Raw genomic sequence first — 27,302 nt, 5'->3', positions numbered from 1 at the left:
ACAAAAGGCATAAATATCAAGCACACAGAGAAGTGATTATTAAAAATATTTTCTCATTTTCATCGTAAATCTGTTTGGAAGTTTTGATCACTGAAACGCTAAATGTATTTAAAACAAGCAGCCAAAACACAAATATCCAACTGGTGTCACAGAAATTTAACTATGAATGGGCAACTGGGTATGATGCTGAATTTCACTCGGAGAACTCAGACACATTAAATCAAGACCAGACCCAGCTGTCCTGTGACTTCCCACCTCCCAGGAAGTGAAGTACTTTTAAAAACTGATTTAGTGTAAACTTTTTGTTCCATTTGTCATTTAAGTTGAATCATTCAATATGAAAGAGGACCAGAACACACGAAGCACAGCTTCTCCTACAAGGAGTTCTCTGCTTTGTAGTTAAGCACAACTCCCACACCCAGACTGTGGCCAGTTCTCTTTGTGTTACTGGAAGTATGGGACTGGGCCCTAGAAAAATTCCTTAATCTGCAGGGACAGCGATTTTGAAATATATTTGACCGTAACTTTTTTACTGGAAAGAAGGTAAATTGGTTGGGTGAGAGATAGCACACCGAGGCAGAATTAGTTTGATGAAAGACTAAATTCACATTTTTCCTACTACCTTCTGCCTACTGCTGAAAAAAGGAAAAAAAAAACCCAACACCACCACACACAAAAACCCTAGTGACTGCTGCCTTGTGGTTCAGCACAGGCAGCCATCAAAAAAGCAAACAGTATCTTCAGAATGATGCCAGCTGTCTACACGATCTGCCTGAATACTGGATAGGACTGAGTTGTTGTGTTGTCCCATGTTACCAGGAGACAGCTGAAAGAGGAGGAGGTCAGGGAAAGATTAGCAACCTATGAGGCAAATACTGAAGTTGCAGCCAGAGTTGTATTGCAGGGTGTCACACTACGGGGGGGGTGTGTGTGTGTATGTATGGGTGTATGTGTTTACCCCCCCAGTGCTTTAAGTTCAACGAGTCTGTCAACATCCCAGGAAAGATGAGACCCTTGCATCAACCAGCCTGTCAGAGCTCACCACAGGGACTTTCCTGGGCAGCACACTGCATCGGAGGGTGATTCACCCGCCCTGTGCAGGGATGTGCGCTGATGGATTCGCTAGTCAAATCAATTATTCAGGCTTCCAGAAATGTACACAGAAGGCACCCCAGTTGAGAATTTTTTATTATACAAAATCCATGACAGATTTAAGGTTCCAGATTGCCATTGATAGTACACTGACTGCAAGAACAAGTGTGAAGTAGTATACACACAAAATCTAATCACTAATAAAAGCCAACTGGAGTTCATCATTAAATGTGCGGAGTACAGTTCTTACCCGACAGGTGTCCTTATGGGGAAGATGGGTTCAGCCCATCCACCAACACCAAGAGTTACAATGGAGTCTTCCCTAACTTCTCCCCTTCCTAACTTACTTTTATAGTACTTCTTGAATTCCAGGTGGAGCTTGAGTGACTCCAGTCATACAGACTTTTGTTACTGATGGGTGCAAACTTACCTTGCTTTACCTTTAAAGGCACAGTTGATTAAGGGGTGGTTGTACCTTGGAGGCAGGCAGCTTTGAGATGGAGGTGTGCTTTGGTATTACAATGAAATTATAACAAGCAAAGTTCATCCAAAGAAAGCAATTTCGCCACAGTTGCTGGCTCACTGCAGCTGCTGGCTCAGCAGCCGGTACCTTCCCTTATCTTCCTTGTTAGACAGCTACTACGCAGTTTATCAGTACATGGTACCACCAGGCTCCCCTTCCTGCAGGGAGCACAACAGGGTCTGGTCGCAGTGTCTCCACTCTGCTCCTTCCCCCCCGCTGCCCTTCACCTTCTCTTGGCATGTCCTAAGGTTGCAAGTTGTGTTGCCTGGGGAACTACTGGCGAGTAGATCCTGTGCATACCAACTATATTCCACCCTGGAAGTAGCAGCTGCAGTTTTACCCTAAAATGTCCTTAATATTATAATACAACTTCAGTAATTTTTCCACGTGGGGTATTTAAAGCAGCTGCTACAGCACCACAAAGCAGTCCAGCCCTAGCAGTTTAGCTGGCAACCGTTGTGGCAGGAAGGGCGCTCCCTCTTCCGCAGATTCCTGAAGGGTAAGAGAACTACCACCACCTGCTGCTACAAGTGCTTGGTTCACTACCCTGTTACCAAAGTACACTGGCCAACAGCTGGCTGAGCTAACACACCACTGGAAAGCAGTCAGATATGAGAGTGATGCATAAAGTCCTGCAAATGCTTAAGACACTTTTGTTTCAAGACATCTCAGATAATCAAGTGAGCGCTTACACAATCTGTGGCCACAGGACCTGAATACAATGTAATTTGTCAAGTACGTTTCTGTGTAGAGGTTATCAGAGCTGGTTGTCTCTTTCACCAACCAGAATGAGACTTTTTTTGAGAACTAGCTGAAGCTTTCAAAAAGAAAGCAGTTAGTGCTAATAGCTTTACTTAACAGCAATTATGCCCACTAAAATCCTCTGAATTGGAGATTACTTTAAAAAGCAAGGCACTAGATAAGTATGTTCTGTCTTGGCAAGCAGAGTTTCAACTTAACATCAAGACTAGCAAGTACAAATCGGTCACATTTTAATAAAACCCAACAATATTTACAACAACAGAATGATACTGAAAAAAAGAAATGCACAATGAACTCTACTTTATGAACAGTTAAAACTGCACACACTGTGAACAGTTAACAGCTGTTTGAAAGGCAGGCTACAATTCCGTAATCAGCAAAACGTAGTTTATTCTTCACAGGATCAGTCTTCAGAACACAAGGACAGCAGTGGCTTACAGATGCAAGCATGCCCTGTTTGCAGGAAAGACCTTAAAAGTTAACAAGGATTCTGAGCTTCTCTCAGAAAACGCTCTGCTCCCCACAAATGCAGTGCTATCCACCCTTGTTCAGAGATGACAACCTGCCAGAGTTTTCAAGGTAAGATGTCCAAACACTTTGTTTTCATCCTTCAAGGTTAACAGAGACTTAGATGCACACAAATTCTTAAGACCAGGGATGCTTTTGCAAGGTATTATGTCTTTAAACATCCATATTTTTAGAGTCCATAGTCTCCAAACTACTGTATTTTTGTCAGTGCATTAAAAAAAAAAAGATGTAACTGATTAAAATCAAGTAGATGTCTGAGAGTATTTTTCCATGCTAACTTATCTCTTAAAACCATACTTACTCAGAAAAGCACGCCAGCAAGACTTCAAGTGCAAAGAGCTCCTTTGACCTAACGGGAGAGAATTAAAAGCCTAACACAAACCCCAGCAGTACGCTCAAAACTCAAGCTGTCTGGTGGTTTGAACAGCCAGAGTAACTGATTCACCAATGTAGCTCATTGAATTAATTCTGGCTGTACTGGGTCTGGCTGAGCCCCACGGCAGCCCTCACAGCACCGTGCTTGTATTGGTAGCTGGAAAGGTGGTGGTAACACCCAGTGCTTTGGCTAGTGCTGAGCAGCACTCACACAGCACCAAGGCTGCCTCTCCAACCTTCCCCCAACACACACCAGTGGGCTGGGGGTGGGCAAGGTCTTGGGAGGGGACATAGGCAGGACAGCTGAGCCCAAGTGGCCCGTGGGATATTCCATACCACATGCCGTCTGCTCAGGTATGAAAGCTAAGGGAAAGGAGGAGGAAGGGGGACATTCGTTATTTATGACATTTGTCTTCTGGAGCAACTGCTACGCCCGCTGAAGCCCCGCTTCCTGGGAAGTGGCTGAACATCACCTGCTGATGGGAATTAGACAGTAACATCGTCTGTTTTCCTTCTGCAGACACACCTTTTGCTATTGCTTCATTAAACTGCCTTTACCTTGGCCCACGAGTTTATTTTTTTCCATCTTATTTTCTACCCTGTTGTTTTGCAGACAGGAGTGACAGAGCAGCTTGGTGGGCACCTGGCATCCAGCCCACCACACTAGCTCACGTCAGTTTCAGCTGAAAATCCCAGGATCGACATAAGGATACGCAAGAAACTCCCCCAGTTTATTGCCTTCCACATCATAATGGAGCATCCGAAAACAAACATCACAGAAGAAACAAGGATCCTCTGGTGCCAGACTGTCTTTGTTGGTTACCCACCTGCAGGTTACAAAATACAAGTATTTTCTATGTGAGTCGAACACTTGCGAATCTCACTTGTGACAAACATCTCAACGTTTTACCTGGAGTTGGGGATGGCAGCGACAAACGTCAATAATTAATGTTATATTGACCAGGTACTGCCTATATTGTCTATTTCCCACCCCAGGCATACAGCTTTTTTTCCAAACTCACACCCACTCAGTGCCAATCCCAGCTGTTACCTTACACTGCTACAGCAGCATTTCCTGAGGAACTCCTCTAACCTGCGGTAGCTGGTACACTGCATAACCAAAAAAACCCACCCAACCCACCCCAAAATTAACAAGAATCTTTTGTCCACCCTATGACCATTTAAGTAATGAAAGAAAAAATCTGTTTTCCCTTAAGGCAAGAAACCGTGATACAGAGCAGACACATGACTTGACCCAAACTACTCTTGAGTAGTAACAAATCCATTTACGATTCCAAAAGAAGCATCTGGATGATGCAGACAAGACAAGGAGAAGATTGCTGCATACTCCAGCAAGCACTGGAGTTAACATGAACACAGGTGCCAGTACAAGGAGGGCCTGCCATGCCACCGAGCAATTAATTTATGGTAGCACTCAGCGGCCACGACAGCTCAAGGCCTCTAGTGATTAGATGCTATCTGCACAGATTAAAATACGCAGGACAGCCAGCCAAAGCAGCTCTGCCACCCATGGTTTAGCATCTCCCCACTTCAGCTTAGTGCTTTATCCTGGTTTTAATTTAATGCATTTACATCACCTCTGGTAATGCCCTCCCCATCCCATCTTTCCTCCATATTGACCCTTTGGCTCCACCTCCCCTTATGGCCAAATGCCTCACAGATTATAGCTGCTTGTGAAGGCATCCTAGGGGCTCTGCTAGGAACACTAGGATGGGCTCCCATCACAAGCGGAATTGGCTCCTTGCCTGATTCCAGGGAAGTCTGAGGCCAAACAAGCAAGATAACAAGGACACAGCTGCTGTGTCAAACTGAGGCTGAGACTGTAAGCTGCTCTGGGGGGAAAAAAGGAGCAGTGGGTATTTTTGTAAATACATCATTCAGACCTATAAAATCAGAGAGCCTAGCCTAGTCTGTAGAAATCCTGTAGAGAAATTTCTACTGTGTCTATTGAAAAGCTTTATCATGTCTAAGTAAACAGCACTAAAGCAGATAAAGAGCACCAAATTCACATTCTACTCTCTTAATTGCAGAAAATCTGTGCATCACAAAAAAGTTCCTTCAAGTACAGCTGCACAGCAGGGTTTTCAGGTAGAGGGTTAGGGGTTTACCTGTGGGCAATGCTATATGCCTTTCTGAAAAAATACCTAGAATTTACCATACTCAAGTTGGACAGATCCATGCTTCCCTTTACCCAGATGCTAGATTTAATGAAAGCTCTGTGAGTCAAATAATTAGCCACTTCATCATTTCTTTTGATCGACCTGAATCATCATCTCCAAATGACTGCTACCTGCAGGAGGCCTTTTCCTGGGTAGAGAGTGGACAGCTGCTTGAGGAGTAAGATTTCAAAATACTTGCATGAAGATTAATCACACATCTTATCAAATATATACAGAGCTTTGATTTTTAATTATTTTTTTCAAGTTAGTAGCAGCACCTAGAAAGACTCATTTAAGAGGAATGAGAAGGTAGCTTACCTGGCTGTATACATTTTGCACACAAAGCATTTTCTGGTACATAACCAGTGTTTCTTCATCAGCAAGGGATAGAGGTTCCTGTCCAGGCAGTCATCATGATGAATGAGCCTTGAGGGAAATAAATAATGCATAAAATACAATAAAGACTCAGCAGTGTCGGAATTTGTCTGGATATAAGCATGGACATTGAAGATAAGGCATAATTTACATTCCTGTGTAAACTATGACTAGATTTCTGCTTAGCATTTTAACACAGATGAAGACCTCGGGATAGACTGCTAGCTGCACCATCTCTGGATTTTATGGTCAGCAGTAAATTCAGTTTGTGCAGTAACTCAGAAGTCTTCATCTATTTTAGATGGTATTTTCAAAGGTTTTATCTCTTATATAGACTAACCAACAGGCAAAATCGTCACCAGGTGAATGTTCAGAGGTTCGTAATCCCAAGATCATTTACTTGCAACATCTATGCCCTTCTTTGGGTTGTGTTCCTCTTGGGAGGTATCATTTATTGACAATGCTTAGATACATTAGGCTTCTGGAAACCAAAAATTATCTGTCACCCACTACAGACAATCAGAGGAGTGCTCTCTCTACCTGCTATGCACTGAGCAGAGGACACAGCAGTTCTGTTGATGGGGTTGCCACCTTTATCAGCTCCTCCTTCTCTCCCTTGCCTATCCACCTCAGCCCACTATTTCCACTTCTCTGTTCTCTTTTCAGTTCCTTCCCCTCGGCATCAAGTCTAAACTAACAAGTCCAGCTGACTCCAGCCAGAGCCGTTAACAACATTCTGCTCCCTGGTGCTCCGGAACCAGCACGTTCATCTGCCACACACTGGCTCTGCACAGAAAGTGCTTTTCACTGTGGGTGCCATTCCTCCCATACCATAGTCACGCCATGCTAGTTAGAAAACAATCTTTTTATGCAGACAACTTATAAAAAAAAGTACCGGAGATTATTTTCTTCCTTGCAGAAGTAGTCACATGTATGGAATGAAGTCTTAAATAAACCTGCAGAAGGCTGCAGAATAATCTTAAAGTTAGTCTAACAAATACTCAGCATTTAATGTCTGAAGTTTGTCCACAGAAGGCTTGCATTCAACTGCCTAAGGACTACCAAAGAGCAGTAACCTACCTTATATCTGTGACAATAATGATGTGCTCACAGTTCCCTTGATGGCAGAAAAGGTATGGAAAGCCAATTTTGAGGGACAAATCATTAAATGTGTAGTCCTCCATTTTAACAGACTGAAGACTTCCATAGCCTCTGTCATGAGATTCTGACCACTCAATAACTGTCCTGAAAACAGAAAGGTATTCAGCATAGCAATGCTATAAACTGTGAATGCAGTGAAAAGGAAGGCCTTGGGGAACATGCAAAACTCTTCACTGGGACACAGTTAAAAAGATGGAAATCAAAACACCTCGCAACATTTTGTAATAATTTAAGGTAATTTTACAGCAATACCACTGCCCCACAGAACTGTGCACTGTTCTTGTGGAACAGCCATCTTTAAATCCCCACCCGGCACCTTCCTGAGAGTGTAAGCTCCTGATGACACCCATCCAGGTCTGGTTTGCAAGCGCAACAGTTCTCAAGCATTCCAATAATTAAAGTTACCAGCAGGTCATTTTTGCTCCCTTGGTCAATAACTCTATTATAAAGCTTTTTTTGGTTTTGCCAAGGAGAAACACAAAGCTGCCATCTGCATAGTTACATTTCCAAAATTTAGCACTCGAAGGGCACCGGCCACTGCTGCAATTTTTTCTTGGCTTTTCAGCATATTCCTACATACTTCACTTCTATAAACTATGTATGTTATCACAAACCCTTCCATGAAGGCCACTGCTGCTCATGGACAGAAAGAGAAGTGGCAAAATAATTTCTCTGAAGTCACACTTAAGTCTAGCATATCAAGAACAGATTCCAAACTCACAGCTCTTCCATCCATTTTAACATCTTGATCTCCTAAATCTCACTAGTGTGTCAGCAAGCCCATACTTCCTTAAAATAAACCACTACGTATAGTTTAAGTGGACACAACCTGTGCTCAACCAGTGTGAGCTATAGATCCAAACAAGAGATCCCACAGACTCTTGGCAATGTCATCTCAGATTTCTTCTCACAACAGTCACACAGTCCCCTTGTTGACTTTACCATGAAGGCATTTAGCTTGTTTTCAAGACTGAGCAGAAATCTTACTTCTACACAGCTGAGCTTGTCTTTCTGACCCATCTTCTACCTCACAGGCAAGTTTTCTGGTGGTCATCACAACTAGGGAGGGCACTTAAAAAAACAGTACAGACTGGCACCTTGCACTTTCCACAGCAATCCCATCCCAACAAGCAAAACAAAATTTGTGGGGAAAAAATGCATTCATCCTCTTTTCAGAAAGGAAGTGAATGGAAGGAAAAAGCAAAGCAAGTAAAGTTAAACCTCTATGTAAGAATCAATTCCACATGAAAAGATAGTAAAAAAAGTCCATTCCAGCTTCATACACTAGATGTTCCAGTCTTCAAAACACCAGAAATCATGAACAAAATTAAATAAGTTTCCTGTCCCTTAAGGTTTTCCTTAGTCAACATCTACAAATACTATACCTGCTCAGATCTCTGCACTCTGGGTATCTTCTATCATTATAAAAGATGCCTTCAAAATAAAAGAAAGCAGATTTGTAGAGATCCTGAGAGAGAGAAAGAGATAAGTCTGCATTAGTGTTATGAGAGATTAAACAAAAGAACATGTCAAAATCCACAAAATCATACTATCACTTAGGTTGGAAACGACCTTTAAGATTACAAGTCCAGCCACTGACCCAGGACTGCTAAGTCCACCACTAAACCATGTTGCTATCTATGTGTTTTTTAAACACCTCCAGGGATGGTGATTCCACCACCTCCCTGTTCCAGTGCTTGACCACTTGTAGAGGAATTACAGAGGAATGAAGGCAGGTTAATTAACATTGATAATATACAGCTACAGGCTTGCTTCAGGGGTGGTGGGTTGGCTGAGGTGGATAACATGCAGCTGTGGCTGGTTCCTGTGAAGCAGTTAAACAGCTCTAAGGACTGTGTGAAGGGTGGCCAATGATGAGAGACCTGGGAGAAGCAGAGGGAGGAGAGAGTGTGCCCTGGATGGAGGAGAGAGAAGCATGCAGCAGAGTCAAGAAGCAGGGTGGACTGGCCTGAAGAGGATGAAGAAACAGCACAAACAGTAAATGAACTGTTGAAACCTTGTGGGGGATTGGTGACTGTGCTGGGGCAAGGTGTGGTAACTACCTACTGAGGTTAACCTGGTATGTGATGGTAAAAGCCTTGTTGCTTGTGCAGTAACAACCACTCTTTTAGTGAAGTAACTGTTCCGAAGATCCATCTAAACCTCCCCAGCCTGACTTGAGGCTTTTCCCTCTTGCCCTGCCATTGTTATGTTGGAGAACAGACCTGTCCCCACTTGCTTACAACCTCCTTTCAGGTGGCTGTAGAGAACAGTAAATTTCTCCCTAACTCTCCTCCACTCCTGACTAAACAACCCCAGCTCCCTCAGCTGCTCCTCATAGGACTTGTGCTCCAGACCCTTCCCCAGCTCCATTGCCCTCTCTGGCCATGCTCCAGCACCTCCGTGTCCCTCTTGCAGTGAGGGGCCCAAACCTGAACACAGCGTTCGAGGTGCGGCCTCACCAGTGCCCAGTACAGGGGGACCATCGCTGCCCTGGCCCTGCTGGCCACACCGTGTCTGGTACCAGCCAGGGTGCTGCTGGCCGCCTTGGCCACCTGGGCACACTGCTGGCTCACGCCCAGCCGGCTGTGGACCAGCACCCCCAGGCCCTTTCCCACCAGGCCCTTTCCAGCCGCTCTGCCCCAGCCTGTAGCGCTGTGTGGGGCTGCTGTGACCCAAGGGCAGGACCCGGCACTGAGCCCTGTTGAACCTCACAGGAATGGCCTCGGCCCATCGCTCCAGCCTGCCCAGGTCCCTCTGCACAGCCTGACTGCCCTCAAGGACAGCAACACTCCCCCCTAAACTGGTGTCATCTGCAAACTTACTGAGGGTGCACTCAGTCCCCCCATCCAGATCACTGACGAAGACATTAAACAGGACTGGCCCCAATACTGAGCCCTAGTGAACACCATCTGTGACCAGCTGCCAGCTGGATGTCATACCATTCACCACCGTCTTTGGACTAGGCTATCCAGCCAGCTTTCAACCCAGCACAGAGCACACCCATCCCAGCCATGAGCAGCCAGGAAAATGTCATGGGAGGCAGTGTCAAAGGCTTTACCAAGGTCCAGGTAGGCAACACCCACAGCCTTTCCCTCATCCACTAGGTGGGTCATCTTGTTATAGGAAGAGATCAAGTTTGTCAGGCAGGACCTGCCTTTCATAAACCCATGCTGGCTGGGCCTGATCCCCCTGTTGTCCCGCACGTGCTGTGTGACGGCGCTCAGGATGACCTGCTCCATAACCTTCTCCTGCACTGAGGTCACACTGACAGACCTGCAGGTCCCCAGATCCATCCTTCTTGTAGATGGGTGTCACACTGGCTGTCCCCCAGTCTTCTGGGGCCACCCCGGTTAGCCAGGACTGTTGATAACTGATGGAGAGTGTTCTGGTGAGCTCCCCCACCGGCTCCCTCAGTACCCTCAGGTGGACCCCATCTGGCACCATAGACTTGTGTGTGTCTAAGTGCAGCAGCAGGTCACTAACTGTTCTCTCCTGGACCATGGGGACTTCATTCTGCTTCTCATCTTCATCTTCCAGCTCAAGGGCTGAGTACTCAGAGGGTAACTGGTCTTACTATTAAAGACCGAGGCAAAGAAAGCATTAAGTACACCTTGTCCTTCCTTGCAATGTTCCCCCTCAACATCTAATAAGGATGCAGATAGACCTCTGCTCTCCTTTTGTTTCCAATATATTTGCAGAAACATTTTTTTTAATCTTTTACAGCTGTGGCCAGCCTGAGTTCTAGCTGGGCTTTCGGATCTCTAATCTTTGCCCTGTATAACCTCACAACATCCTTATAGTTCTCCAGAGTTGCCTGCCCCTTCTTCCAAAGGTGGTAAACTCTCCTTTCCCGCCCCATCCCCACCCCGAGTTCCAGCCAAAGCTCACTGTTCAGCCAGGCAGGTCTTCTTCCACACTGGCTCACCTTTTGGCACATGGAGACAGCCCACTCCTGGTGTCTTTAAGATTTCCTTCTTGAAGAATGTCCAGCCTTCCTGGCCCTTCAGGACTGTATCTCAAGGGACCTTGTCAACCAGGCTCTTAAACAGGCTAAAGTTGGCTGTTTGGAAGTCCAAGACAGTGACTCTGCTGACCCCCTCATCACTACTTTGAGAACTGAAAACTCTTATCTTGCAACTGCTATGCCCAAGATATCCTCCCACCCCTATGTCACCCACCAGTCCTTCCCTGTTCATAAACAGCAGGTCCAGCAAGGCATTTCCCCTGGCTGGCTCACTCACCAGCTGGGTCAGGATAATGTAATATACTGATTTTGTATTTTTTATATTTATATTTTTATATTATAATAATATAATACGATATAATTTAGAAATCTAAAGTGCTTAAGAGATGTCACTGTACAGATTTCTAAGAAAAGCTTTGCACTGGTTTTAGATGCTGATGTGACAACAAGGTTTATATGACTGCCAGCTAGGCAACTGCTCTGCTGATACTGTGCTCAAGCCATTACAGCTTATTTTAGTGTTCTTATTTCTACACCCATTATAGCAGTTACAAATTTCTACAAAAACAGAGAACAAGAACACAGGCATCATTGCACAAATTAAGTAACTGCAGTCGCTTTCCATGATTAACATGGTGACCAGCTCACTCCAATTCTGTAACTTGCTCATTAAGTCACAGAATCCTGATGAACTTTTTACATGTCTGTTGCGAAGCAGCCTATGACCTGCAAGAGCTTACAATGGAAAAGAACAAGTAGAAGGCAAGAAGTGAACAGGAATTACTTTACAGGCTGGCTGCGGAGGCATAAGCAGACTAAATAAGAATCAAACGGCAAAACCATGGACAACTAGGCACTCTGGATCCCCAGACCAGTCTCATATGTCTTTATTAACAGAGAATGAATGCTCATTTGTGGCCAGAGGTCTCTTTAAGCTATTAACTCCAACATGTCAAAAGATGGGAAACACAGACACTGGGGCCAGAGATGGAATCCATGACTGCAGGTGACCTGCACAAAGGCACAGCAGTAGGAATGTGTTTTACATTCAGACAGTTTGTTTTGGCTCTGTTATTGCCACCATCCCTGGCTCTCCAACCACAAAACGTTAAGTACTGCCATGCTCTGACACCTCCCTAGGAATTTCTGTGGGTCACAGCAGTTCTGAGTTAGCTAGTCCTTTAAAGCTGCTCCAAACTTCAGAAAACAGCTGTTTGTCATAGTGAACAGAAGAGAGCCACTGTTAAAAACTTCTTGGGAGTTTGACTAGTGTTGGCCAGAGGTATGACTCAGACATTCCTTCCTCCCGGACTCTGCATTAGGCTTCACTTTGCAAGGAGGGATGCCCTATTACATTTTTCCAGGGAACCCTACCACTAGCAGTAACCACATGAAGTATCCAGGATCCTTGTTAAAAGTATCCATATATGAGGAAATACCTCAATATTGCCCAGTTCTCTCAAACATCCCCCTGATGCTGGTTTTACTAAGGGGTTTGTTAACAAACCAAACCAAACAAGGCACATAATAGAACAGAACAGAGTATTTCAGTTGGATGGGACCTATAACGATCACTAAGTCCAACTGCCTGACCAACTCAGGGCTGACCAAAAGTTGAAGTATGTTATTAAGGGCATTGTCCAAATGCCTCTTAAACACTGACAGCTGTGGGGCACTGACTACCTCCCTAGGAAGCCTGTTTCATGATTTGACAACCCTCTCAGTAAAGGTATGTTTCATAATGTCCAGTCTAAACCTCCCCATCACGGCTTTGAACCATTCCTACACATCCTATCTCTGGATCCCAGGGAGAAGAGACCAGCACCTCCCTCTCCACTTTACCCTTTTAGGAAGCTGTAGAGAGCAATGAGATTACCCCTCAGACTCCTTTCCTCTAAACCAGAAAATGACACAGTTCTCAGCCATTACTTATAGGACATGCCTTCCGGCCCTGTCATCAGCTTTGTTGCTCTCCTCTGGATGCATTCGGGTACCTTCACATCAGTCTTGAATTGTGGGGCCCAGAACTGCACACAGTACCCAAGGTCAGGCTGCACCAGCGCTGAATGCAGCGGGATAATCCCCTCTTCTGACCGGCTGGTTACGGCGTGTTTGGTGCCCCCCAGGACACGGTTTGCCCTCCTGGCTGCCAGGGCATGCTGCTGACCCAAGTGAGCTTAATGCCCACCAGCACCCCCGGTCCCCTTTCTGCAGGGCTGCTCTCCAGCCGCTCCTCTCCCAGCCTGTGCTTGTGCCTGGCATTACTCCACCCTAGATGAAGAGTCCAGCGTTTGGACTTGTTAAATTTCATCCCTTTAATCATTGCCCAATGAAGAAAAAGCAAAAAATAAAATCACAAAACTCAAAAGGAGCAGGAATGAAAGAGAAGTTAGGCCTATCTATGCCAATAAAATCCAGAAAGTCTCTCTAACTCTGTCCGTACCAGCTGACAAGCTGCACTTGTTTACTTAACCGATGAGAGCAGCAACTTGATCCTTGTGCTCAGCCTGTGTACTCAAGTGGTAATTCAAGAGAAGCAGAAGCTGACATCAACACCTAACTTACTTACACAGCCTCTTTCCTGCAGACTCTCAGAGCACCATTCTTATTTGTATCAGTCTCTTTAATATCCCTAAAATAAACAGAAGTAATTTTCTCTATTTGGAAAAGGTAACATACTTTTGGCAGGTCATGGTGCCACTTCCTAGACTGAAAGGAAGAAAATTCTTCCCCACCAATGGTTCATTACCTGGTTTCTGAAGCAACTTGCAAATTTTATTGTGAAGACTTACCACATACTGAGCCTATACTTCAGTGCAAACTGTAAATTAACAATCATGCTTGAGGAAAACAAGTAAATTGAATGAATGCACACCACTCATTAACAGCTCCTGCTGGGAGGCCAGGCATGGTGGCATGCACTTTACTTTGGGGAAATTACTGAGGTGAGGAAACTTAAATCCAACCCTGCTGAGGCCATGACAGCCTCACATGACTCTTCTGCATCCCCAGGAGGAGAGTTTCAGAACTGTCTGGTCTCAGAACTAACCAGCTAGTGCTTTACTAGGTAGTGGCAGAAAGACTCTTCCATTTACTTTACGTAAATGAAAAACTAGTATCTGGGATGTATTTCAGTCTCCTTAAACAAGAATGTATTACCTCTTCACTATTGTGTATACAAGTATGTGAAATCCTCTGGTTTCTCTCAGCTTGTATGTCGTATATTATTTGATGCCTATTATATTGATAATATATTATATTATTAATACATAAGGTTGGCGGAACAGCTGGGTCCCAAGGGTAATAAACAGTGGAACAAAGTCTAGTTGGAAGGCAGTAACTAGTGGAGTACTTGAGAGGCCAGCACCAGGTCCAATTCTGTTTAACATCTTCATTAATGATCTGGATGATGGGGGCAGAGCACACCCTCAGAAAATTTGCTGCTGACACAAAACTGGGAGGTGTGGTTGATATACCATGCTGCCACCCAGGGGGACCTCGACAGGCTGGAGAAATGGGCCAACTTCATGAATTTCAGCAAGAAGTGCAAGGTCCTGCACATGAGGAGGAACAACCCATGCACTGTTTGGTACTGGGGGCCCCTAAGCTGGAAAGGAACTTGGCAGAAAAGGACCTAGGGGTCCTGATAGAAACCAAATTGACTGTGAGCCAGCAACGTGCCCTTGCAGCAAAGACAACAAACAGGATTCTGTGCTGCATTAGACAAAGTATTGTCAGCAGGTTGAGGGAGGTGATCCTTTCCTTCTACTCAGCTAGTGAGGCCACACCTGGAGTCCTCTGTCCAGTTCTGAGGCTCTCAGTAAGAGACATGGACATACTGGAGAGAGTCCCATAACAGCCATGAAGATGAAGGGACTGGAGCATCTCTCCTATGAGGAGAGGCTGAGACAGCTGGGACTGTTCAGCTGGAGAAGAGGAAGGTTCAGGGGGGACCTTATTAACACATATAAATACCTCTATGCAAGACGCAAAAAGGACAACACCAGGTTCTTTTCCCTGGTGCCCAGTGACAGGACAAAAGGCATTAGGCACAAACTGAAACACAGGAGGTTCCCTCTGAGCATCAGGAAACACTTCGTTGTAAGGGTGACCAAGCACTGGTAGAGTTGCCCCAGACAACTGTGGAATCTCCATCCTTGGAGATATCCAAGAGCTGTCTGGACATGGTCCTGAACAACTGGCCGTAGGTGGCCTTGCTTGAGTTTGGACCAGATGACCTCCAGAGGTCCCTTCCAACCTGAACCATTATATGTGATATATTATTGAAAAGACGCATTTTTAGTATTTTCAATTAAAGTACTTTCTCTTTATTGACCCCTTTTGCATATCCCCAGAGCACACCTGGCAATTGGGCAAGAGGGGAATAACCTTCATTCCTACTTTTGATCAGCACCCAACTCCAAACACCAAAGCATCTAAGTTCAAAGGGGGATGATCTGCAGATTGTTTTCTACTGCCTCTGGTATCTTAGACTATAGCTTAAAGTCAAGTTAGTCCACAGGGTACATCTATGCAAAAACTCACCACCAGTGTTACTACATCCCAGCGGTAGCATTAATGGTGTTTTTCTTGACATGGAACAAAACAGATCAGCTTGGTAGTGCTACCAGGAAGTATTAACTTGCAGTGCCACCCACAGGCAGAACCAATTTACTGCTGAATTTACTGCTGAAAAACATCAGAGCAAAACTCTGCCTCCCTCTCTCCTGTATATTCTCAAAGCTCCTGCACATGTAGAGGTTTCCACATAGAACATTTTACCTTGCTGATGTGCTCTGGTGCTTGATCTGGCTGAGCGCTGAACTCACCACCCATCTGAAGGTCACTGACACAGGAAATTGAGTCTCTCAGCTCAGTGAGCTTCTGGCTGCCCAGTACAAGGACTGTCTGATAGGGTTTGTGGTGTTTATGCTACAAAGAAAAGGGCATATAAGCTTCAATTAAAAATCACTTGTTATCATCAGTACTGCTCTTCAGTTGATAGCTTGAGGTCAGTAATGGCAGCACACAGCACACCCCCTCTCCGTACAAGATTTTTAACAGCATCTTACCTCAGCCTCTCCTAAGGCTGCCATTTATTAGTTTAATTCATAAACTCAAAAATTACAATCCCCATTAGAAAGTGCCCAAAAGATATAAAGTCTAAGCACATTCATCCCAAATCCAGAAAGAATACTTTAGTTTTTATGTATTTAGTTTCAGATTTTGAGCTTTCTGTGAAATCAATTAACTGCTGAATAATTACTGTAAAAATTTCCTTCTGTAAACCGCTAACAGAATGAAAGGCAGATTCTGAAAATCCTTTAAAAAGTTACCACAGTTGAAGGGTTTACCATGCTTCCTCAGTGGACTCACTGATTTTAACTGCTGGGAAAGCAACATACTACCTGAGTAGGGAAGAGACATCAGTATACAACCTAGAAGATTTAGTACCAGCCTTTTGAAATATGACAGGATAGAAGACATTCAGAGTTAAAAGTAGTTCTCCCTCCTCAACTAGATCTGTTGGATTGTCTGGCCTCTTTCCAATTGCATGTGATTCCTGGGAAGAAAAAAAAATATGTATTGGCAACCACTTATATATCATAGCCCTGGGACAAAAGTCTGAGAAATGCTGTTCTAACTGTAACTCACTTCTGACTGTGTAGCCTTCTGAACTGACAGCAGCCTACCTTGTCGAAGATGGAAGTATTAGAACCTGCTGTAATTACTGATTTCAAGCATTCTTCTTCATTCCTCATCTCTGGAGAAGCTGAGGTGCTTTCAGCAGTTACAAGATAACTGGCTACTCTGTGGCTACTGAGACACCCTGCATTAAGGAATTAAAGCTTGCCACTGCTCTGCCCTCATGGAACCTAACTGCTACCAACTTCCTTCACTTAATGCTTTGAAATGCTCTTTGAATGCTTTCACACGTGAAGGGAGATTGCAACCCTCAACCTGAGAAAGGCTGACCTAGATACTAGGCATAAGAGGAAGCATATGAAAATAAAAATTAGTGTGATGCTTCCTCTTATTAGGGAAGCTTGACATAGCTGGAGGTCTCCATTTCTCCAGAATCCAAACGCAAAATAGAGTGCTGCCCTTGCCACACTACTATGTTTTAGGAAAGAAGTGAAAGCATTTCCCCATTTCCATCCTACTTTATGTTTAAGGCATAGCCCAGCTGTGAGAATGAAGGAGGGCACTTCTCTGTGGCAGTTGGTTTGCTCCCTTTTCAACAAATCAAGAGAGAACACTGACTGCAGAAACACTTTCAACCAGCCTGAAGCATACTTCAGATTTAACAGCAAGAATGTGTACTACTGTGAGACTTCAGTCCAGGGATACTTGTCATCTGCCCCTTGCATCTCTCTTCTTCATGCGACACGTTCCAAACTGACATTTCTTATTGCTCTCATCCTGTTCTAGGACACTGTGCTCCCAACCAGCTCTGACACAGAAACCAATTACCACAGCTTGCTTAAAGGATGTGATAACTGACCATGTGCGTGCTCTTTCAGAAATAGAAATAAAACGCTACTCATCAAAACCCTTTATGAATATTTCTATTGCAAATATTTTCTCAGATACGCCCAACACAGCTGTTGCATCTCAGCTGATACATGATGTTTACACCATGCGCCTGGGCCTCTGGAGAGTTGAAACACAATCGCTCGTGACAGATCACGAAACCTCAAGGAGAAAAAGTGTTCAGTAGTCACAAGTGAGGCTCCTTCCCTACTACACCTTCAACCCTGACTTTTACAACAGTTCACGGCTTGCTTGTTCAAGTCACGGATTCCAGCAATGCAAAATTTAAGAACTTCAGTTTCCCTTTTTAAGGCTTTAATGGTTGTGAAGAAATCTTAAAGAAAAAAACCCAAAGAGCTACTAAGCATAGTTAAAGGAATTCCAAGATGGCGTTTGAGGGGCTGATCACTACACTCCTGACAGCTCAGAATAGCTGAGGAACTTGGGTTACAAAGCTCAGAATTAGGAAGTTACTCCCACCATGCTCCTACTGTCTTCCTCCTTCAGCCCTACAAAAACTAGCTCACAATCATTTACACATTAAAGCTTAGATTCCAATACAGGACTCCACGAGCAAAAACATTTTATCTGGCTTTATGATAACTTCACATGATGCTCATTACACACACACAACACTTTAGTAGCGACCAAATAAAAACAGTCATACAGTGGTAATGGGCTGGTGTTCCTCCTTACTGTATTCAGTACTAACAGACCGTAAGAAGAGTTCCTGTCCTATCTTTCTATAAAATGTTTTTAATCTTAATCATTACCTGCAAATTTGTACCTGCAAACACTTACAGTGTACAGAGGTTCACAGTGATGAAAAAAAGCAAAAGAAGTTGGATTTTGGCTGTGCAGAACTGTCTTGAGATCTTATGAGATGACAGAGAACTTAAGACAGGGAACTTACCATCTCATAGGTAAAAGTTTCTTGTCTGCAAGCCCGATCCACAATAATTGTTTCTTCTCTCCTCTCTAATGCCTTCTTTCTAATTCTAAGGGGCAGGAACACAGGACAAAATTCATTCAACAACTTCCATGCAGAATCTCTAGGTATATTTTTAAACAACAGAAGCTACTACAGTGCAGCTTTCAAAGAGGAGGATTTCTGGCTGTCTTAGTATGTCTCTTACAATACTTATCTCCTGACTTCTGCAGAAGTGTGGTCTTTCTAGTAGTAGTAGCATACTACTTCCTAGTAGTACACAGGCTGGCTTGTGGATTTCAGTTAGTGTTTTTCCTTCCCCTTATGTGCAAATTACAGGTTAGTTTTACACTTAAGAAAAAAAAAACCAGCAAAATGTTGTCTGAAGAGGCTCCCCTAGAAAGTACATTTTCCTACCTTTAAGGAAGCTGTTTCAATTATCCCTCCTACTTCAGAGAAATCGAATTCATGTTCACGCAACCAGAAGAAAGAGCCCACAAATATTCTCAACCCCATGACAGATACCGTTCTAAAAACACTTCAGTATCGTTTGTGGAAGAAAGTATCATACATAGAATATCTACTAAAATACATGTATTTAACTACTGCATGAACACCAAATCCTTTTAACCTTCAGGACAAGTCTATTTATCCTCTAGACCTTCCTGAAGGTTTTCAGTAACAATCAGACTTAACACTGATCACAGTCGTTAACACATTCCTTTACATTAGTAAACTGAAACATATGTAAACTGAAATTCAAGTACAGCGAAGGCCTGAACTGGTCAAGTATGAGTTCAAAGTTCACGAACTGATAGAAACTTAATATACATTGCTCAGTGTCTGAAATGCATCAGTAGTATCAACAAATTCTGTAAAGAGTGGGTTTAGATAAAGAGGTTATCTGGCTACAACTTCACTACTTACACTTTGACTGTTACGATGTGACTGTGGGTTACTAGAGGCAAAGCTAAACAGATCTATTTCACAAGGCTCTGGGGAAACCTCCTGCAGGATTATGAGAAGTTCCTTGCATGCTCCAAATTCAAATTCAGGCACTAGTTCAAAAGTACCTAGGTCCAGAAATCCTAAGTTCTTCCAATAACAAAGATGGAATATTTTGTATATCATAATAAAAACATCCTAAGTAACATTCAAGCAGAAGGCTCATACCAATTATCCTATCATAAGCTGGTGTTTCTGCCCTTAAGAGTATTTCTGGACTCTGCTTCAGAAACCACACCATTGCCCTGAAACGGAACAATCAGCCAGCCATGCTTTTGCACTTGTTTTCCACCCCACCCCATATCAGGGTACTATGAAGTATATAACGAACATACCGAAGAGTTAGCAGACTGCTGTCTTCAGGAATAACATCTGGGTCCTTTTCTTTATCAGAAGACAGTAACATATCAAGGCTAGGACAATTAAAAGAAACAAAAAACCTATTACATATTTTTTCATGCTTACTTTGTAACAAAAAAATCTATGAAGCTTAGAAGGAACAAAGAGAAAAAAGCAAATAAACAAGACAGAGCCTGTATAGCCTAAATCAGGGTAAAAAGGCAGTATGGTTGATGAGATAAAGAACCAGAAGTCAAAGAGTTCTGGACTTTATATCTGGCTTTCAGAAAGACAGGGTAAATTTTATCTTTATTTTGCATTCTTCCTAATGAAGCATAGCTGCCTAGAGAGGTTTAATTATCCCCATTCAAAATGTGTCTCGATACTTTATATAAACTAAAAATGACTTTTTAAAATCTCATCCACCTACTTGGATTTTCTGATGATATATAGCAAAATAGATTCAACCAAAAGGAACCATCAACCTCAACCCGCATGGTAAAGCCAACACCCCTCCGCAGGTGCAAACGTGGGCAAGCCACCACATTTACATGATCTGTCATTGGTGTATTAAAGCATGAATTTATGCCATATCTTCCAGTGGGAGTAGGACATCACTTCTGCCAGAAGTGACACATCCACTCTTCCTTGTATCCTTCTTTCCATCCTCAGATCCTTTCACCCACACTCTTCTTTTGTTTGCACAGAATCCGAAGTATAGCTAACCACAGTTTTTTTGCTGTAGTACAAATCAGTGCAGGATCTGGAAAGGAAAAGTGGTACTGCTTTTGGCTGCAGCAATAATTTCAACTGATTATACAAATTTTAAGTTTTAATAACATAAATGAGGATGGAACTTCTCATAAACATGCCACAAAAAAATGAAACTTGTGGGATCCCATATCTGTTCCCCTGCCACAGTTCTATAACATAATGTTACCCTACATCATTCCACAAACAGACCAAATCATCCATCTGAAAGCTTCAGATTAGGCACTATAATGGTATCAATTACCTTTTCAGAAACATAGAACAACGCTGACTCAAACACAGTAATACTTCCGTATTAATCACAAAATAATTTTATACAACTTAAAAATAGTCTGAAAAGTATTATTTAAAACAGAGAAGTATCTTAGACTTTGAATCAGACTTGATCTTTTTTGTCTCTATCATCTGCAGACTGTATAAAGGCACAGCTGATACCATTACCTAAATCCATGTGCAGTTGGAATCCCACCAAACTCTTGTGCAAACCCATCTCTTTATGGGACACCCAAAGCATTTGTGAGGTCCAGGGAAAATTTTTGGATTGTAAAATTTATTCTCAATACTCAATATAATTTATGATTTCATTATATTATTTTTCATTGTAATATTATAACGTTCCCCACAATCTTATAATGTCCCCCATGTTAACAACACTACGCTAGGTAATACTAACACTGCAGTAATGAGTCTTCAGGGTGGACCTGCATAGGAATATATAGTCATTGAGAAATCGAAGCCTGGAATTAACTGGTATCAGCTGACAATACGCAAAAGTCAGAGAAAAAATTTTGGTTGTGGGTAGATGGCCTAGTTATGATGCCTCAATAAAGTAACCTTTCATTAAAGATAATTTGAATTTGCTGCTGTTTAGTTAGTTTCTTACCATCCAGCAGTACACAGAGTATTAACCTTTGTGTCCTACAGGTTTCATCTCAAACTGAAAATTGGTGGGTTTGAATTACTGAGAAAAGGGCATTCCTTCAGAAACACCATTTTAAAACAAACTATGCACCAACTAGTTATAACCTCTTGGAAAGAGAATCAACCTTATCCTTCAACCCCCACTCAAGGAAGTGGAGACAGGGACAACTGAGCAAGTCCTGTAGGGACAACTGAGCAAGTCCTGTATCAAGTGCAGACTGAACTACTGCTGAGGAATAGTTATCCAACTAACATTAAAGGAGGAGAATAGCACTCTGGAGAATGCAGAGCAAGCACTAGCCTTTTAGATGGGGCTGTTCTCCATTCAGCATAGATTAGTGTTATGAACAGCCCACCTAATGAAGTGACATACAACCCCTGACAGGTAAAGCAAATCACAAATGACCCTTCTGTGGAATCAACTTCCCAACCAGCATGACCAGACTATTTATCTAAGTCTTCCTGCACACAAATCAGTTATCCCATTCATTAAAAAGCCCCTAGTCACTTGAAGACCTGCCATTTCAAAGAAGTGGCTGTGTATTTTGTTCTTTAAACACCACAGACATTATTTGCAGGATCTGAAAAAGCCTGTTGCCCAGGATTGTGAAGTTCCACCTGCATCAAATGTGAGTTTCCCATTTCCCTTCTGTGTATACAGACGATGTCAGAACTCACCAATAAGATTTGTGCTTTCCTTCCCTCCTGTACAGCTCTAGGCCTGGCATCTCTGACTGTGGTATCTACACCATACCCACTAATCTCCTGCTGCAGGAAAAAAACTCAACGTTCTCCAGAAAGCAGCTCCAAGCAGCCACCATGTGAAATAGCTGGCATGTAAACTGTGTCCTCTTTTTCCTTGCAAGGACAGAAAGGCAGCTACTACAAACTGCCACTGAATCCCTGACAGTTCTGTGGACCACTGTGAGCCCAGTTACTGCCATTTCTCACTCCTGGAAAGTAAGAAACCCTCAGTTTCTAAAGGAATGTTAACACACAGAGCACTTCTCCAGTATTTTGCATCAGTCTAACAATTCATGACATATGTCATTGTATCACATGCACTGAAGCCTTGAAAGGCTTTGCTGTATGCCCTTTGCACAAGCCATGCTGGAGCTCCTCCTGAGCAAATCCGCTGCAGCCACAAAAGCCCCATCACTAACATTTGGTCCTTGGTCCATGGTCCTGATGAAACCTGGCTTTACGATGGGAAGTATATGCTAAACCCTTCAGAAATTAAGGCTAAGTAGTCAGTGTCATACACCCAACACACTCCTGACAGCCACAAGCATGGCATTTCACCGTGGGCCCACACAGAATAGTCCCTGCACACAAGACAAACAAACTCAAGTGCACTCAATTATGGTAGAGGGGAAAACCCTGGCCATACTGTTTTAATGGACACTGAAGTGAACTGTAGCAGTGATGAGGAACAACAGCTGAACGTCTCACTTGAGAAAAGCAGGCCAAGTGTTACATGAAATTCATGTCCCTAGAAAAATAAAATGGCTAGAAATAAAAAGGCCAAAGGCAAGACTGTGGAAATTTGGACATGGAAATAGACTATTAGTGAAGCCTTTAATCACATGGCTTTAATTTTCTCAGAATATTCTGGCAGCACAATGAGCTTTCTCAGTTTTAGAAATCAGAAGATGCTTTATTATTTTGCCTGGTATTTTCATAGTAAGCAGGTAGAGTGTTTATATTACTCTTTACATTGCATATACTTTAAAGGCAGTACTTTCATCACCTTTCAGACACTAATACTATGAGACACTAAATACTGATACATTAAGACGTTAATGCTAGCTTAATGCAGCTTTATAACACGTCCCTAGAGATATTTACAACTACCCCTCCTAATAAAACAAGAAGGTGAATTAGGGCTGAAGTGGAATCGGGTACCTGTAGCCTCACCTCCACTGACCTACCTAAAATCCACATCAATCTGAGTCTTAGCCTGCCCCACACGCCACAACAAATCACTCAGAAGGCAAAACAGAGTAACATAACTTCGCATTTCCAATGTTCAAGCACTTCAATCACTCAAACACCAATAATGAATCCCAAGGTAAACCTCTTTGTTCACAGACTGTTAAGGAATTTGAACAAAAAATAAACTTTACTTTGCCAACCCCTTGGAAAACTACTGATGGAATCTCCCAACTAAGGACACCATCTTACACCTGTTTAAAGTCTGATGAAAACACAAGCAACCTCTGTAACGACAACTTGAGCGGTATGCAAAGCCTTCTTACTGAGTTAAACTCAAGTAAGTGAAGACCATACTTTTTTTCATGTGTTAAGTTCACAGGAATGCATTCCACGAAGAAAATAGAAGAAAAAAAATCAACCACAAGACACTGAGATGCAAAAAGAGTTAAACAGCATTTAAACATTACACCATTTCTCCTCACCAGAAGACTCTAAATCATCAAGAATACTTAAACATACATTATGTCACTATATTCTAAGAAAGATTTAACTATGGTTATTTTCACCCTGAGTCTATGAAAGATTCTCTTAACCCACCACTATTTTAAAAATAGATATAGCAGGAGTACCTACATCTTCCCATCTCTCTTCTACCCAAATAAAACATTCATTTGCTAGAAGTTCCCTTACAAGTAGTTTACAGTCAGAAAACATCTGTGTTTACATCCAGGATGTGTTCACTTCAGTGCCTAGAAAACTATATTTATGCTAATAATAAACGTGACCCCAGCAAACCATAGAACAGATCTTGGTGTAGTCCAGTGTCTTCATCTCTTCTCACCGGAGGAATACAAACAGCTCAGAGCAAGACAGTGAAAGTGATCAGAGGTAGTGATTTGAGGTTGGCTAATGTTAAGGAGAGATTCCAGAAGCTAGGATTATTTAATGTAAAAGCAAATGGAGATTATGGATTGGGATTTCCAACCCGCACAGGGGAAAGGTCACAGCAGAATGTGTAGGTTTACCTTCATTCTCCTGGAAAGCCGACAAGCAGCTCCCAGATCATGTGCCCTGTCCCCCCTGCACAGACTACCTGTCCTTTCTTTCCTTCCCTAACTTTTTCACTACGCAGCACCACTTTACACAGTACACTCAGCAGCAAACAGACAGCATTGCTATGTAACACTGGCAAACACACACAGCAGACAAAATGTACCAGTCGTAGATTAAAGAAAGCAGAACAAAAGAAAAACCAGAATGAATGACGGGAAAATTCAACAAAGCATAGACAATCTGCTTGGAATTCAAGTGAAAATTGTAACAGGCTCAAGCAACAGGGTCACTGCAGAGAACAAGCCACAGCACAGGAGCACTCGGAGACGACATCTGCACTGGGAAAGCTCACAGAATAATTCTTACAGTTACTGCCACACCAGAATACATGAACTGGTTTTAATACTAATATCAGCCTCTGTTTTTACTAAGCCTAGTAATGATGAAAAATTATCCTCCTCACCAGAACTACGACAGCTGAAGTAAAGCATTCTTTTAGTTAAGCTAGCATTAGAAAAAGCAAGAATGCCTGGCAAATTTCTACGTTGGCAAGGCCAGATGCAATTCACTAAGTGTTGATGTCTTCCTGATTAAAAATGTCCCTAAATCTCTTGACTTCTGAATGGCTTACTAAGCTCTCACCATTACACATGACACTCACACAGGTATATTTTGGCTCCAACAGTGAACTCCACGTGCCTGTGCTGCTATTCCTATTCTCTGTTTGCTCCTTGCCTTTTAGTAAAGTGACAAATTACCTTCCTCTTACTCCTACCTCTGAGGTACCATAATAATTTAAACAAACAATAATTATCAAATTAACTTTGTCCAGTTAACAACTTTATCTCAAGTAATGTTGCTAATGTCGGTTTTGCTGTCATGTTATCCCCATAACTTGAGGTATAACTCTAAAAACATTAGAAGGACATGTTCACAACATACTCATCTCCACGCTCACGACCTGCATTTTTCATATGCATCTTGCATGCAGGGCACTACAGGAAAAGCCATCAAGAAGAGCTTAATCTGTAGTGCAATTCTAGCTACATTATCAAATCACACCTTCTACAACACTTCTGAGACTACATTCATTCTATACAGTACATGGAAGTGAACAATCTCCATCTGGCCTTTGAAATGGCTGGTAAATACTTCTGCGCCTTTGAGGAAACAGTGACTGGAGGACAGGACTTGCACAAAGCTATACAGGTAGTAACAGAACTCTTGTTCTAAGGCACGTCTTCCTTACTGATGAGCTACAGACAAATCTTCCGCTCTGACGCCTCCTGTAGGAATTACCGGCTGAAATGAGGCCTAGCAGAAGTCGGCAGAGGGTAAGGGCCTAGGCCAAGCTGAAGAGCTAGCATGTACTGCCAGCTACTAGGACTCGCCTGAATGGCGCTAAGGCAGATACCTGCCCCTTCCTGCTTGCTGAAACGCCTTTCATTCTGCAGCTGGGGCCCCCCAGAACCACATACACGTGCCAATACCCGACGTTTTACCTAACAAGCAGTATGTTGCTAAGTAGTTACTTAAGTAACTTGTTAAGCACTGAACGGTTTATTAACTCGAGGCCACAACATAAAAGTTTCCGCCAGCGGAGCATCACCGTGTAGGAGAACGATGCTCTACGGACTCAGGGCATATTAAGCCGGGAGATAAAACCCCGCTCCGCGCGGTTTTGCTGCAGCGCCTCCCCCCTCCCCGCAGGGTGCCCATGCGGCGCCCCGGCGGCAGCGCGCACTGCCCCGGCCCCGGGCGGCCTCCCCCGCGCCGGCACCCAGCGGGGCCGCAGCCTCCTGCTGGGACCGGGCCGCCAGCCCCGCCCGCAGCGCCGGCGGTGTCGGCCCGCCCGCGGGCCCCGCCGTGCCGGACGGCGACCCCCGCACACGGCCGCGCAGCCTCGTCGGGAGGCCCGGCTCTAGCGGGGCCCCGCCGCCCCCCCCCGCCCGCGCCGGCCCCGCGGCCACCTGCACACCGCCCGCAGCTCGGCCGCCGTCTCCGCCGCGCAGCCCAGCTCCGCCGCCACGGCCGTGTCCGACTCTGCCGCCGCCGCTAGCGAGAGATCCGGCGGCCCCAGCCGCTGCCTCCAGCGGCGGCCAAAGGCCCCCAGGCGGAAGGCACGGGTGTACAGCTCCGCCGCCTCGTAATCGGGCGCCGGCTCCGCCGCCGCCTCATAATCGGCCGCCGCAGCCGCCGCCTCATGAGGGGCCGCGGCCCCCACCAGCCCGGCCGCCGCCATGGCCGTCGGGCCCACGCGCGGCCCTATGGGGCCTGTAGTCCACCGATTAGCGTGTCACGGTCGCCTCAGCTCCGTGCCTCTGCGGGGCGCGGCGGGGCCCTCCCGCGGCGGGGCCCGCAGTGAAGCTGCCGAGGGCCTGGCCGGCCGGCCCGGCGCTCCGCGTGGCCGGAGGGGGCGGGGGCGGGCAGCCCGCCGCTCCGGGGTGCTGCGGTAGGGGCCCTGCCGGCGGTGCCGGCCCCAGCCCGGGCGGGGGGGGGCTGCTAGCGTCCCTTAAAAAAAAATAATAATAAAAATATATATATATATATCTCCAGTCGTTACAAACGCACGGTGCCTGTGGCACTACAGCAGTACAGTCTTTCATCGTGCTTCACTGGAAAAATGCCCTTTCTCCTGCCAAAGTGAAAGCCTCATGCTTGCCAAGCCTTTCTTTTGCAGCATGGGGGTGTTCAGTAGCGCAACAAACCAGGTTCCCCGGGTGGGTGACTATTCACTAGCACTGGTCATGACATTGCTTTAAAAAATGTACCCGTTCGTCCCAGACTTTCTTCCTAGCCGTTTGGGATAAATGATGTACTCCTGTTGCTCCAGGAGTGATTTTTTTTATTATT

At 44.2% G+C, this 27,302-nt stretch overlaps 1 protein-coding gene across 1 annotated transcript; it reads right to left on the bottom strand.

The window, feature by feature from the left end:
* Positions 1-1,172: 1,172 nt before the first annotated feature.
* Positions 1,173-26,940, bottom strand: SNAPC3 (small nuclear RNA activating complex polypeptide 3). Its single transcript, XM_080371880.1, has 9 exons — positions 26,420-26,940; positions 19,766-19,843; positions 18,411-18,495; positions 16,422-16,526; positions 15,746-15,895; positions 8,382-8,464; positions 6,916-7,080; positions 5,779-5,886; positions 1,173-4,107 (listed from the first exon to the last, which is right to left on the bottom strand). Exons 1-9 carry the CDS (start codon positions 26,689-26,691, stop codon positions 3,960-3,962), a joined length of 1,194 nt encoding a protein of 397 aa, XP_080228006.1. The 5' UTR covers positions 26,692-26,940; the 3' UTR covers positions 1,173-3,959.
* Positions 26,941-27,302: the final 362 nt, after the last annotated feature.

The sequence above is a fragment of the Falco punctatus genome (assembly GCF_963210335.1).
Source record: "Falco punctatus genome assembly, chromosome: Z".
In the NCBI taxonomy this organism is placed as follows: domain Eukaryota; kingdom Metazoa; phylum Chordata; class Aves; order Falconiformes; family Falconidae; genus Falco; species Falco punctatus.
This window is presented reverse-complemented; position numbering and strand designations above follow the sequence as displayed.

Bases quoted from the DNA above. Each gene is read 5' to 3' on its own strand.
- SNAPC3 (XM_080371880.1), bottom strand. From the start codon at position 26,691: ATGGCGGCGGCCGGGCTGGTGGGGGCCGCGGCCCCTCATGAGGCGGCG. The intron at 7,081-8,381 runs GTATAGTATTTG...TTCTGTTTTCAG, and splicing joins GAGTGCAGAGATCTGAGCAG to GACAGTTATTGAGTGGTCAG. The intron at 5,887-6,915 runs GTAGGTTACTGC...ATTTCCCTCAAG, and splicing joins ATTATTGTCACAGATATAAG to GCTCATTCATCATGATGACT.